Below are 13991 nucleotides of genomic sequence, written 5' to 3' on the forward strand. Positions count from 1 at the left end.
ATAGAAGAGAATTGATGTGTTGCCTGTGCAAATCTTTACCAGACAATCTCAATGTGTATGTTTATTCCCAGCATGGATTTGAGCTTATAGACTTCATCGGATTGGAGTCATAGCATTAAACTGCAGGAAAAAAAAAAAAATAAAGAGTATATTGAAATATAGTGCCAATTTCAAAGTGGAAGCACATCCACTTTTGGGATTTCAGTAAAATGTAGCTTTTCTCTACTATAAGTCTTTCCACCATACCAGAGTCTTCTGAGATGTAAAGGGTTGTCCTTTGCATCATAATAAACTGCCTCTGAGAGAAAAAGAGGAAGCCAATCTGTCCCCTGAATGTTGCTGGGGGTGTGCTCATACAACTGACCTTACTGCACTTTCCTTCACCTAATGAAAGTTTCACAGACATGAGAGGTGATACATAACCCCTTATAATCCACTTTTTCCAAATTGTATCCACAGAACAGGTGCAGTGCAATGAACAGCAGTGCAGAGTCAATCATTGTTGGTCATGTAGTGGTTTGCATCTTAGATCTTTTTGACTGTAGAGTTACCAGTAACTAGTTTACTTGTATTTCTTCATTGATAAATCACATCTACATTGAGCTAAATTTAAACCACCAATTTATTTCATGTAGAGGTAATCCACATAACCCTAAATAGTGGTCATCTCTTTCTCAAGAACCACACATTATTCTTTGTCTTATTTACCCTGTCTTTCCTTTGCCCTTAAGACGAGGGTGGAAAACTTCACAGATGATAATTTAGGCAACACTGGAGAAGCAAACAACCACAATAATTTGATATTTGTAGGATGATAATATTTTATGGCTGAGACCAGTTTTAAACTGTCATCATTAACAGTCAGTCCAGATCCACTTCAGCCATAAAGACTTACACTCTACTAGAAATATCAAGAGATATTTAGTTATTAATTGGATTATGTTGTCCTTATGCATGGATTGCATCTAGATGTCTGCTCAAAATAAAAGAAGGCTTCTGCAGAAATTATATATTCAGTACCTCACATGTGATAAAGTTTTACATCTGTCAAGTGGTCTCACATCAGGAGATCAGCATTAATTAGACATTACATAGACAATAAGTAGAAAAGAGCAATGAATTGACTGTAAAATATGAAAGGTGAACTTGATCTTATGTTTGCACTGTCTTTGCAGTGTTAATTCCTTCTTACATCTCATTTTAACCATCACTGGTCAAGTATCAGACTTAATTTTTAAAAGGAACCTGGGATAAAGGCTGGGGATATAGGTCTGTGAGGCAATGGTGATTAAGAGATGTGATTCTTCTCAGTAAGATTTTTAATAGTATAAAGCATTGAAAACACAGAAATGTGTGGGGGAATGCACATGCTTTGGGGATCAAAACTGATTTATGAAACCTCTTTTTGCTTTCTTCTGATGAGGTAGAATTTCTCTGTCATCTCCAAAACATTTGTGCTGCTAGATTTTCTGTGTACTGTTTTCATTGCTAAAACCAGCATAGGTAGTTTCTTGACTGGGTTTAAAAGAAAAAAAGGAAAAAGGCAGTGAAAAATGTACTTCAGTTCTTTATCTGACAAAATGTTCATTTGTCTTTCTAAAAACATACTTAATTGCTCACACAGGAAATTAATTGCACATCTTGTGAACCTTTTAGTTCTAACACTGGCATATTCTTACTTTAGTTATTCTTAATTCGTAAAAAAAAAAAAAAAATTGCCTTTTCAGGTTTTAATCATTCAGGAAGTGACTGCTCCTGTGTAGGTTTTTATGTTGGTTTCATTTTTGAAAATATGCAAAATTTCTTATCTTTGTAAATTATATAGTTGCCGCTTTTTCTTTCTGTTGCTTTATTCCTCTTCCATGTTGAGCATAAACCATCACCAGTAGGTAAAATTTATTTAATATTTTTCTGCGTGTTTTCAAGTACTGTAAATTACAGCATTTAAACATAAAGATGAGCTGCAGGCAAAAGAGCACTGAAGTAAATTTAAGCCTGGCCAGCTGGCAAAGAAGAGAACCCAGTGATTTAATCTGGTGCTGCTTCTTCAACAAAGTGTTTACTGTGAAGGTACTTTATACATGTGTATTAATAAAAGTGCAAATCACTTTATCATCCTTGGAAAATTTCTCCTTCTTTCTGTTATCTACTGGATATTTTATTTCTTTAATATAATTAAAAGATCAGAAGTTCATTATGCTTAAATTTCTCATAAATGAATGCAATATTATAGAATCTTCACACATATTACAGCATCCTCGCAGGAAGATGTAATTCCATGTAAGAATCCATAAAGAATTGTATCATTCCTAGATTGTATGCTGGTGCAGTCCAGTCACTCTCAGGCTCCCTAAGTGAACAATTAAACACCATGGTGTCTTGACAATTTTCCCATTTATATGCGCATTACTGTGCCATTGAAAAGTTAAAAAAAAAAAAAAAAAAAAAAACGAAAAACCAAAGGAGATTATCCTTGCTAAGACCTATTAATGATCAGCCATAAAAAAGTGTCATAGTTTTTCTTAGGACAATGTTAGTACCACATCATTAGACAGATTACAGCGTATCTTATCTTTATTTTCATGCAGGAACCTCCTATTCTATTTCAGTGGGAGGAAACAGGGGTGGGCTATTGATGCTGCTGTATCAAAGCCATAATAAGAATAACTTCCTTTGAATGTGGATTTTTTTGCTAGATTTTGTTGTAAAATGAAGTCTGCCAAATGAAGTGGTTTATTGAGGCATACAAGTAAAGATTTAATTTTATTCCCCTTAGATATATCAGATACATGTTTCAGGTTGTGTGAGCCTCAATAGGAGAAACAGGCATTGAGCCATAGTCTCTAAACTCCTGTTTTACTGGGGGTGAGACACAGTTTTAGTCCCTTATGTTTTTTTCTATTAGTTTCAGTAAGGTTTGTCTGATTATAAAGTTTGTGTATGTGCATTTCAATTGTGTAATTCTGACAGCTTGACTTCCAAAGGCAATTGTGTAATTTAGGCAGCTTAACTTCCTAAGGCACTGTCACAACATCTGTCAGAACTGTTGAAAGAGGCCAAAATTAAGTATTAGGTGTCCAGGTAATCAAGGTTCTTCAGAATCAGTGTTTTACTTGTGAAATTGAGCTGGTTTTTGAGGATAACAAAGTGCAGCAGGCTTTCTTCCTGAGGCAAGGTTATGATTTCTAGTGTCTGTATGTTTTAATATATGATCCTAGTGGAAAAGGAGAGGAAAAAGCCTAAGAAGTTTGATTAATGGAAGTAGCTTAGAAAGAGCTAAGTATGAGGACTGATCTCAGAGCTCTTAGGCTGGAAAAAACGTCCCATTAATTTTAGTGGGAGTTTTGACTGCACAAGGACTTTCAAGATCAAGTGCTTTCTTGTTCATTAAAGGATAGAAGGTAATTAGAAATAAAGCACAGAAAAGATTTTATATAGTACTGCTTTTGTCAGCTGAAAAAATCCATATTATTGTAGGAGTTTTAGGCTAATCTTCTCTCTCCCTTTCTTGCATAAAATGATGACACAGTAGGTTGTTTTCATTACTCTTAGAGGTCTCTGCTTCTATCTGTTCATTTTATTGGGAAAAAGCAATTGGCAAGTTTTTTTCTGTTATCTTCCTTGCTGTTGGATTGCAATCTCATCTTTGATGCTGACTTTGTCATTTCCCTCTTCCATCCAAACTGTTTAGCTCAAGGTATTCCCATAACATTTTTGTTTGTAAAGGTGGGATGATAAATGAAATAAAAAGCAAGTGTGCATTTTGGTTGAAAGATTTTGCTGATGTCAGCTCATGATACAGAGAAACAGTTAGGAAAAAAAAAGATAAAACTGTACTAAGTTTTACAGAAACAAATCTTGCATGTTTTATAATATCTTAATTTATGTTGACTTTTGAACACCTTTTAATGATGTGTTAGGTTTTAGCTTTTATATTTTTCAGATTCTGTACTGCTTTAGTGCATATTTCTGATCTTCATATTACGGGATGGTAAGCTCTCTTCACAGAGTAGGCAGACAAATCAGTTCCTTTCCTAGCTTGGGACCAAGGACAACCAACTCAAATCTCAGGCCCAAGAGCATAAACAACATGGACTGAAGGGAGAAAAATAAGAAGGATGGGACTTCATAACCTGAAGCTATAACTGGACAATTATCTCCAATATGCTAATGGACCAGAACTTATAAATGTGAGGGACCTTGTGACCAATCATTCATTTTGCAACCATTTTGGGTTCATCTTGGATGTAGCCCTGCCTGGGCTCTTGTACTGATCCACTGAGGCCTTTTAATAAATACCTGCTTTATTCTTTAACTCCATCTAGCCTCTCTTCTAGGTCAGCCTTCACAAGGCATCATTAGGGAAGCCATATATTCTCAAGACCTTGTGAACCTAAGCCTATATTTTAAATGTATGTGAGTCATGAATCATTGTGCTACCTGACCTCAGGGAAAAGGGACTCATCTCCTGTTAGAACTTCATTCTTCATAATACTTAAAAATAAGATTTATTTTACTCTTTTTTTTTCCTCTCCTCTATATCAAAGCCTTTTTTTTGCTCAGCCTCGAGCTGTAATTTATTTGTTTGAAGAGTGTGGTCCAAGTTTAATTGTGATTGGAATTGCCACTGGAAGACTGAGAGCAGGGGATTGCTTTCTGTACAGCTTTCTATGAGGTGTTGGTTCACACAGGGAAGTTGTAAAATGGATGGGGATATTATGAATCTGTTGCTTCTCTGGTTCTCTTTTCTGTCCCTGCAATATGTAATGATCTCAACCATTCCCAAAAGTATGGGAAAGTGAGAGAGACATATTTCACTTCTGATGTAGCTGTAGCCTGCTTTTTTTGTAGAAAAAAGGCATTGTACTTTATGATGCCATGAATTTGTCTTTTCAATCTGCAAATTGTTATGTGAATGAGATTTTAATCCTTCTCATTTCTGTTTTATTTTGATGGTCTCCCTAAGCTTTCAACTAGCTAAGGGTGTAGGAGAGACATTCATTATTTGTGATAGAAATTTGTCTTGTAACTCCTTTCCAATTATTTTCAGGAAACTACTTATTATTTCTGCAAAGGTGACAGTTCTGTAAAGGTGACTTTCTAAAAAGTAGGGAGGTATTAGGTAATAGGGAGTATGCTTTCAAAAACTCATAACTTTATCAAAGTGGATCAAACTGGTCAATTGCATTCTAAGAGAGAGCTTGGTCCACAGGGACCCCTTCTTTGCCTTTTAACCTGTTTAATTCCACTGCCTTTGGGTGAATTGCTCTTCGTTTGTACTCCTGTAAATAAGGAAAACAGTCATATGTAAAACATCACAGAAGGTACAGGCAGATTTTAGAATGAGGCATTCCCAGTTGGCTTTACTTTATCATTAAACTCTCCCTATTAATCTCCATGCATTATATAAGTGCCTTTTCATGCAGAGTGTAAGACTGAGTAATATTTCTGCTTGTGTAAGACCAATTAACATTTCTGGTTGTGTAAACCATTTTAATTTTGGGGGTTTTGGGTTGGGTTCTTTTGTGTTTTTTGTTTTTCCCCAGTTAAAATTTTAAATGACAAGAAGGGACTTCCTGAATTTAGTTGGAATTGTGACTTCAGATATGAGAGAAGAATACTTTTGGTAGATAAAATCTTAAGATGACTTTCTGCTTTCAAGGGGAGTTCTTGAAAAAGCTTTCAGAACTGTGATACAATTCTCCAAGAACACAGAACTTTGTGAGATATCCAAGGTACCTGTTGGGAGTACTTTGGAAGAGACATGTGTTTTCCATTGCAAGTAAAAGTTCTATTTGATGTAAAGTGTTCTGAGGATTTTGCTCACTATAGAGTGGTAAAGGAGTGAATAAACCATTCTGTACAGAATACTAATGTTCTTTCTGAATATGGGGCACAGAGTGCTTGTTTGCAATTTGGGCATATTACTCTACAGAGAAAGGATTTGAAATTGTCCAACTTTCTGAAAACATTACTCTTAATGTAATGTTCTTCCTCTGGGAAACTTTCTTTTCTCAAATAAAATAGAACAGTGCAAAGGCCTGGTTCTGTGTTGGTAGGTGACTTTCTGACTGTCCTTCCAAATGCCTGTGTTGTTTTGGCTTAGATAGCTCAGAACTATCCTGGTAGTTTTCTATTGTTGGCTTAAATAACAGCATCAGTTCCTATCAGAATAGGCAAATTTAAAGGTTCTGCAAACTTAGTAACCTACTGAACTTTCCCTTCACTGTTCTCTTACAGTCATATACACACAGTCTTTATGACTCTAGTCCTTGGAGACATGATATTTTGGGGTGTGTGAGTATTATACTCAGGAGGGAACCTGAAGTAGTACACTGTGCTATTTATATTCAGCAGTTAGTAACAGAGAATGAACATCCATTAATGCTCCCACATTAAACACAGCTTTAACTGCAGTTTCAAAGATCTGCTGGTTTTGCTTTTTTGAGTCTCAAGGCTGATTAATAATATCTTAATAAAAAGCTTAATAGTGCATTAAACTAAAAAAGGAGAAAAGTTTCTTATTATGAGACATCTTGGTAGCTCACTAAACAAAACAATAAAAACTCATCTGAAAATCTGTTGCCTGAGTACAACAAAATGTTCAACAATAGGCTTTCAGAAACCACACTGATGTTTGATGTAGCATTTTAAATGTTACCACCCATGTGTTTGGTAACACTAAGCTATGAAGTTTGTGAACCCTCATAAAAAGTTATTTATCTGTCTTCCCTAGAAATTTACTCACATTTCTCTTTCTACAGTACCAATTTTGGGCCATTTGGGGAGGTGGGTGATCTGATTCAGTAGTAAGAATGACACATCTTTTTTATTGAAATATTATTGCTTTTTAGGCACTGAATTTTGGAGATATGCCGAAGTACTTGTGGGAGATTTGGGTACCTGACAAACCATGGGTGGTAAGATATCAGATCCACTGCAATAAATAAAATAAGCATTTAATTTAAGATAGGTGTTTTTGGGCCCTGCTGACTGAATTCAATGGACTGAACTCCTGCAGGGCTCATAAGAAGTGCAGTATTGCAAATGTATCCAAGTGTGTTTCCATTCTTTTCAATATTGTCACACTGGTGCAAAGTTGAAGTAATGCCTGTAGTGAACTAAAACTGTGTGGTAGCATCTGACAGGGGGAAGAGAGAATTTTTCAGCTGAAGTTTATAATAAGGCCATTTATCTTATCTTTACTCAGACAAGTGAGTGGTTAGTTACTGCCTTTTAGGGCAATTAATGGCTCACAGCTGGACCTACTGAACAGTACCCTTCTCCAGACATCCTCCTGAAAGTCTTATTTAACACTTCCTTCTGGAGTCCAACCCAGTAAGCCAGGGAAAGGAACAATCTCCTTTTGAGCACCATGTGGATATCTCAGAAAATGAGTCTGGCAGATGCTGTCTGCTGTCCACTATCAGGTCAGGAGTCAGAGAAGAACCAGAGTTCAATGCTTTGATTTCTAAATCCCTCCATTAAGGAAGAGTCATAGTCTGTTGAGATGTGTACTTTTTTTTTTTTCCCAGAAATGCGATCTCATCTCTCAGTTTACACACTGGATTTTTGTGGGAAATAAAGGACTGTAGAATTTGTCCACTATACGTATTTTTTAGGAGAGTCTCTTCAAAACTAATACCAGAAAACTCCATGTAGAAGCTCAGAACTTTCTAGTGTTTTAAAGGTTGAAAGCAATAAATGCAATTTAAATTTAGTTGCATCCTATTACATATTTAATTGAATTTGGTCAACTGTTTAAAATATAAATTTACAGTATGATGTTATTTCCTTTGTAATATAGGCCTTTTCCCAAAACTACACACTTTTTGTCACTTCCTTTAAGCTAGATCAGAACAAAATTTCCTGGAAACTGGAGTTCCTGTGTCAGACTATAAATTTAAAATTGCATTTTCTAACTACCTACTGGATGTTTGAATTTTTAGCCTTAATAGTAAGATATGTTACCTTCAGTGTAAGCATGCCAGAGATAATGGGCTTGCTTTAATTTTTCTAGCATAAAATATTCTGAATAAACTTTATTGAATCTCTATTAGTGTAGTAAAAAATTGATCTAGATTAAAACCTCCTAGATATCAGTCTCTTTTCTAATTATAGAGAATGGAGTGATTATAAATTAATTTATTACCACAAGAAATTTGAAGGAAATTTTCAGTAAAAGAAAGGCATTAGACTCAGTTGAAGCCAAGTAATTTAAAGTGAACACAGTAATCAATGGGATTCACAGTTGAGCTAGGTGATCATTGTAGGTCCTCTCCAACTGAAATATTATGTTCCATTCTATTTAGTACCCAACACTAGAAATCTATGTGAATATAGCTATTTATAAATTCTTTTTACAGAAAGGAATAATGGTTGGACCTTACCGATGCAGACTCAGGCAATGGAACAAAGTGTGAGACTAAACATTCACATATGTCTTTAGCTCAGCTTTGGTATATCTCCTTTTGTATTGGTCCTGAATGCAATGTTTTAGCAGAAACTGTCAAGCCTAATATTTTATTTCATTGTATTTCATTTTAAAATAAAGAGTTGCACTATACTGATTTATTTAAATCCAAGGACAATATATATGTAATACTTCATGATCAAGTCAGTTTTTGAGGGAAGGTATATTATTCTATACATCACATTGTAAAAGCTGGTACCTTAAGAGCTACAGATATTAGGGAAATGTATTTCAGGAAGGAAGATGTTTATTACCAGAAAGCAAGTACTAAAGTAACTAAACAGGAAGAAAGTTCTAAGCTTTCAAGCTAATTTCTGAAAAAGTTTATGGAAATCTCAGCCTTTCCCTAAGAATTATCTTTGTCAGACAATTTTTTTTCAGCTAGGTTCAATACTTCAAGAGATTTTTAAAAAATGTGTGAAATATTTATTTCCCATTCTTGTTCTAGGTTTTCAAAAATAGAGAAAGTTATTTTCTTTACCAGCTGATATTAGAATATGGAAGACCTTTGGATTTTTTTTTTTTTTTTTAATTTTTGATAGCTGACAGCAATAGCCCATCTAATCAGTTTAATTAAGGCTTCTTTTCTGTGCCTTTTAATGTTAGGCTTTGAAAAAATCTTCCAAGCTGTTACTTATGTAAGGTACTTTAGGTGTTCTAGTATATTTTTATCATTTTAATATTGATGTTCACAGTCTGAGAAGTATCTAAGTAATGTTGATGATCTCTAGAGTGAATGAGGACTGCACATTTTGCAATGCATTATTGAGTATGAATAAAGTTTTCTTGTATTCTTAAAAAAAAAAAAACAGCTGAATTACCTATGAGTACTTTGCACATCTAAATAGCAGCCTCTTTCAAAAGGATTCTTGGCAAAGCAAATATCCATTAACATTGTATCTAATAGAATAAAAAAAAAGCCTTAAAACAAGTTTCAGAACTAATGGATTTTCTATTTCTTGAAGTTCAATTTCAGTCACTTCAGCCTTTAATATTTGTGGTAGATGGTCCTAAATACTAGATGCTGAAGCTTTTATGTAAGTGTCTCATGTAGGTGATAAGCAGCAGTGCAGACAGCACAATTTTGTGGGGGAACTGGGTTGGGGTGGGATGGATGCAGGAAAGGAAACACAGAACTCGGTGATGAATAATCTAAAAGATATTTAGATAATCTAATATATTAAGGATGTGGGAGAGATGAGAACATGTGGATAGTACTTTGTCTTTTAATCAGCTTATTCTAGCTGACACATTCCCACACATTCTCACCCACACACAGGCACACACCAGTTCAAGTTGCATTTCCTTCAGCCCGGTTCAAACCAGCATGCAGGGCTACAGGACACACACTCCAACTACACATCCAGGCTGGACCCTAGCTGCCAACTGGATTCTTATGAGTGTGGTTCAGGCTTAGTCTTTTATGGGATGCTGGATGCCCATGGATGTGTTCATTCATGAGGAGCTGTTGTCTAAACTGTCTGTGGATTTATAAATCATACTGTTGGTGTAAGCCACTATAAACCAAGCCAGAGAGCCTGTGGCCTCATTGTCGTGTGGCTTCAGGCCAATGTCCTTGATATCATCCATATGTAAGGCCAGCTAGCAGCTGTCATGGAGGTTATTACCATTCAGTTCTCCCAGCCCAAATCTGTTACAAAGTGTGAAGTCAGCAACAATTATGTAACACAGAGTTCAGCTAGTGTGGCTTTGTCTTGTGTCTCACACAAGGTTAATTTTGTTATTTACACATGGGCAGTTGTAGCAGTGGTTCCACTTATCTAAGCTGTGCTTTTGGGTAGATTCTTATCTTGTGTCATGCGATCAAAACAATCCCTTCTAGGAATATAATGGTACTTTGGCACTGACAACATTAACATCTGTTCCTTGGGCGTGGAAATGCTTCCCACACCAACACATTAATACACAAATCTGAGAGTGTGCTTGTATAGGAGGGAGGAAAAAAAAATCAGAAGCAAAAGGAAGGAAGGTTTGTGGAGGATATATTATAAGCACAAATCTTGTGACTGAGCTTGACCTAAATTAACAGCATCTTTCTTTGAGAGAGGAAAGATATACAGACTCTAGGAAATGAGCTGAGGTTAAAGACGAAAATCCTAGACTATTCAAATATCTCTTGTGATTATGTACCACATAAATTACTTGACTTCCAAACAGCAGATTGTAGAGGAATACTTTTTTCTCCTGTAAAAAGAAAAAAAAAGGGAAAAAGAAAAAAAAACCACCACTTTTTCTCTGCTGTTCAAGCTAGATGACAACTATTTGAGTCAGGATTCTTAGAAATGGAATGTTCTGTACATTTTAAATTTTTGAGTCTGTGCATACAGATATAGTTATTAATCTTGTCAGAAGTTTTCACAGATTTTATTTTGTTCTGATCATAACTCTTTATGCCAATTAACTGGTAAGGGAAGTACCTTAAATTGGATATAATTCAGGAATTTTGGACAAACAGTGATCTTCTTATCTTCTTTGTAATTAGTTTTTATTATGTCTTTGTTTGCAAAGTAAGCTTCTTTGCTTCTTAGATCTGTCATTAAAATTGCTTGGGAAACAGCTTTCAAATGAATCTAAATAGATGCTGGTCAATGAAGCACTGCTCTTCTGTCTCAAACATGAAGTGAAAATGAATTTATCAGGTTTATATAAAAAACAAGTTTAGATAAAAATAAATATCTACATATACATCTTGACTTCACTTCTTTCCCTAATTGGTAACATGCAACGTACAAGTCTCATTTTTGATTCACCCCTTTGGTGTCTGCATCTCCCCTTAGGGATTCAAGCTGTTTTCCTCTGCTGCTGTAATTGAAATCAAACTTGTTGCAGTCTGTAATTGATAGTGAATCTAACAATCTAATGCTTTATATGAGACAGATGCACAGCAGAAGCACATGAAGCAGCATATGGAAAAGTAAGTGCCCTACTGGGGTGAAGATAGATCCATTCTTGTTTTGTTAAACAATATTCCAACACTTTGATAAACTAGTTCACCTGCATTTTCTGAAGTTGAGAGACACATGTAGAACATTTGGAGTATATGAGCTGTATTAATAGAAACAGTTAGACCACATCTTTCACTCCTCATGAAGAACCGTACTTCCAGACTCTCATATACTTGCTTTGACTGATCTATTCTCTGCTGTTAAAGAAAAATATTCTAGTTTCTGTCTCACTGTTGTTATGACAGGTCTAATGGCTCATAAGGGAATGTAAATCTAGATGTTCTCTCTCCCTCTTGTTTTGGCATCTAATGCAAATCATAATCTTGTGTAAGGAAGGCAACTTTTTGTCTCTGGGTGAAGACATTTGCTGAGAATCTGCCATTGGAAGCAGGATGCTGCTGTCTATCAGCAATATGTAACATATTCCTGTTTTTCTCTCTTTTTAGTCCTATAATATTTCCACTGTTAGTGAATAAAATAATAAGATATTTGTAAGTATTATCCTATATCTTCCTTTTACTCTCTCTCTCATATACAAGGGAAAATAGAGCCACTCATGAATGTTTATTAGGTAAAACCTTAATATCTTAAAATATGTGGGATTTCCTTCGTTCTATTTCTTTTACCACTCTGTTGAGGATCTGTTCTAGTTTCTACACTTGGAAGGGTTATATAGTTTTAATGGCATTATTCTGTGTAGCTTCTCTTCATGACACAACATACTGTAATTAAATATAGAACTGAGAAGAAGTTGTAGGTTAATAATAACTGTGTTTACTGATGGATTTCTTAAGATATTTTGAAGCATATTTTCTTAGCAGAAATAATGTAATTGTCACCTCTGTAGATTTCCTCATATCTGGTTTTGAAAGGAGCCTCACATGTTCCTTCCAGTGTTACTGATAACAAGCTGTTATCAGCACATCTGATTCAAGCAGACTAAAGCTTTGAGCTATTGCATCCATAACTAAGACTGAAGACCTAGCTTAAGTCAAAAATCATACTTATTCTGTGATGCTTCTGACCCTAAAGATGTTGTCTTGTGTAAAGTTTAGCAGGATTTCTCCTGAGGTAGCAAAATTCCTTTAGGTATATCTAAATAAATATTAGCTTTCTAATGAATACTTATAAAGTGATTTAGAGGAAAGCTAGTTATTCTGTAACTCCTCAGATAACACCTGGTTTCTCAGGGATCAGAGAAAAAAATAGAGGACGAATTAACTTCCTCACTCTGTTCACAATCACAGTGGAGATTATTCTCATTAAATATTTATCCATCATGGAGTAGAAAGAGGGTTGAGTAATCAAACAGTTGGTGTTAATTTAAATGTCAAACCACAATTAGAAAAAACATTCTTGCAATCAAATTTTATTGTGTTTTCCCAGTCTGTACTCTGACTCAAGGTTTTCTACCCTGAGGGAAGAGAGGGGAGTCCAATATGGATTTGACTCAAATTTCCTGAACTTTTTCCTCTTTTTGAAAATTTCTGTGACTCAGTCTTTCCTTCACAAGGTTAACATGAGGCTGTTAGTTATTTCTTGCAAATAGATTTTCCTCCAACTTGATCAGTCACTATCCTGAACGGATTCTACGTTTTCCATTGCTGCACTGGAGGTACCTGTTGACAATTTATCCAGCTTGTCAAGCTTATTCTGAATAGGAGTGCAGACTTCCAGCATGCAGATTGGTGTCATCTGCAAACTTGCAGAGGATACCCTCTGCCTCATGAAATGAAAGCATCAGCTGCAAAGGCATCCTTAGCTCCATTAACCATCCCTATAAACAAAATGCTATTGGAACCATTTGAACCTGGCAGTCCAAGAAATTTTTCCAGGCACCTGGTTATCCACCTACTCAAAACATATTTTCACCCATTTATTAGTGTGGATTAAATAAAATATTTTTCAAAAACATAAATAGGATCAAGGAGACCTTTTTTCATCAAGACAATGACCTCATCACAGAAGACAGTCAAGTTGGACAAGCATGATTTACCATTGGTAAATGCATGTAGGATCTCCTCCTACTCTGTGTGCCTGGGTGTAGTCTCCAGCAGAGTTTTTTTTGAGTAGTGAGCCTAGGCTGACTAGAGAAACCTGCTGTTTCTCCAATAATCATCCTCCTTTTTTTTTCAAAAATGAGCAAATATTCCTGTCATTAGAAACCTACCCTAATGACCCAGACATTTTTAAGACCATAAACAGTGGGTGATGTCCCATACTAATAATTGGTTTATGTCCCAGTCTTCTACTGGGAATAATTTTGAGTCTCCCAGACCCTGGCACAGGCTCAGAGGAGCTGGGAGGTTTGACACAGTCATTACCCCTAGAAACTAAAGAAGACATCTATTACCTCAGTTTTTCCATGCTCTTTGCCACAAGGTTTCCTACAGCTTGAGTGATGGTCCCACATTTTCCTTGTCCTCCTTTTGCTGATAACATAACATTCTTTTTATGCATCATAGTCCTCAGTAGTATGACCTCTAAAGCAGTACTGTCTTTTGTAATGCAGCTGAGCACAGTCAGGATTTCCCTGTTATCCACACTGACCT

At 35.6% G+C, this 13991-nt stretch overlaps 1 protein-coding gene across 9 annotated transcripts in view; it reads left to right on the forward strand.

The window, feature by feature from the left end:
- The window catches only part of PCDH9 (protocadherin 9), a 673415-nt gene that overhangs the window by 288688 nt on the left and 370736 nt on the right, over positions 1-13991 (forward strand). For 5 of the 9 annotated variants that reach the window (XM_064408612.1, XM_064408614.1, XM_064408616.1 and 2 more), the window contains exon 4: positions 6855-6920. The exons of 3 other annotated variants lie outside the window; for them this stretch is intronic. In XM_064408612.1, the coding sequence (XP_064264682.1) occupies positions 6855-6920 (66 nt within the window). Of the gene's footprint in view, positions 1-6854; positions 6921-7535; positions 7721-13991 lie in introns of those variants that run through there. One more of the 9 variants, XM_064408618.1, reaches the window with a different exon arrangement.

Source organism: Passer domesticus, chromosome 2, assembly GCF_036417665.1.
Source record: "Passer domesticus isolate bPasDom1 chromosome 2, bPasDom1.hap1, whole genome shotgun sequence".
Taxonomy (NCBI): domain Eukaryota; kingdom Metazoa; phylum Chordata; class Aves; order Passeriformes; family Passeridae; genus Passer; species Passer domesticus.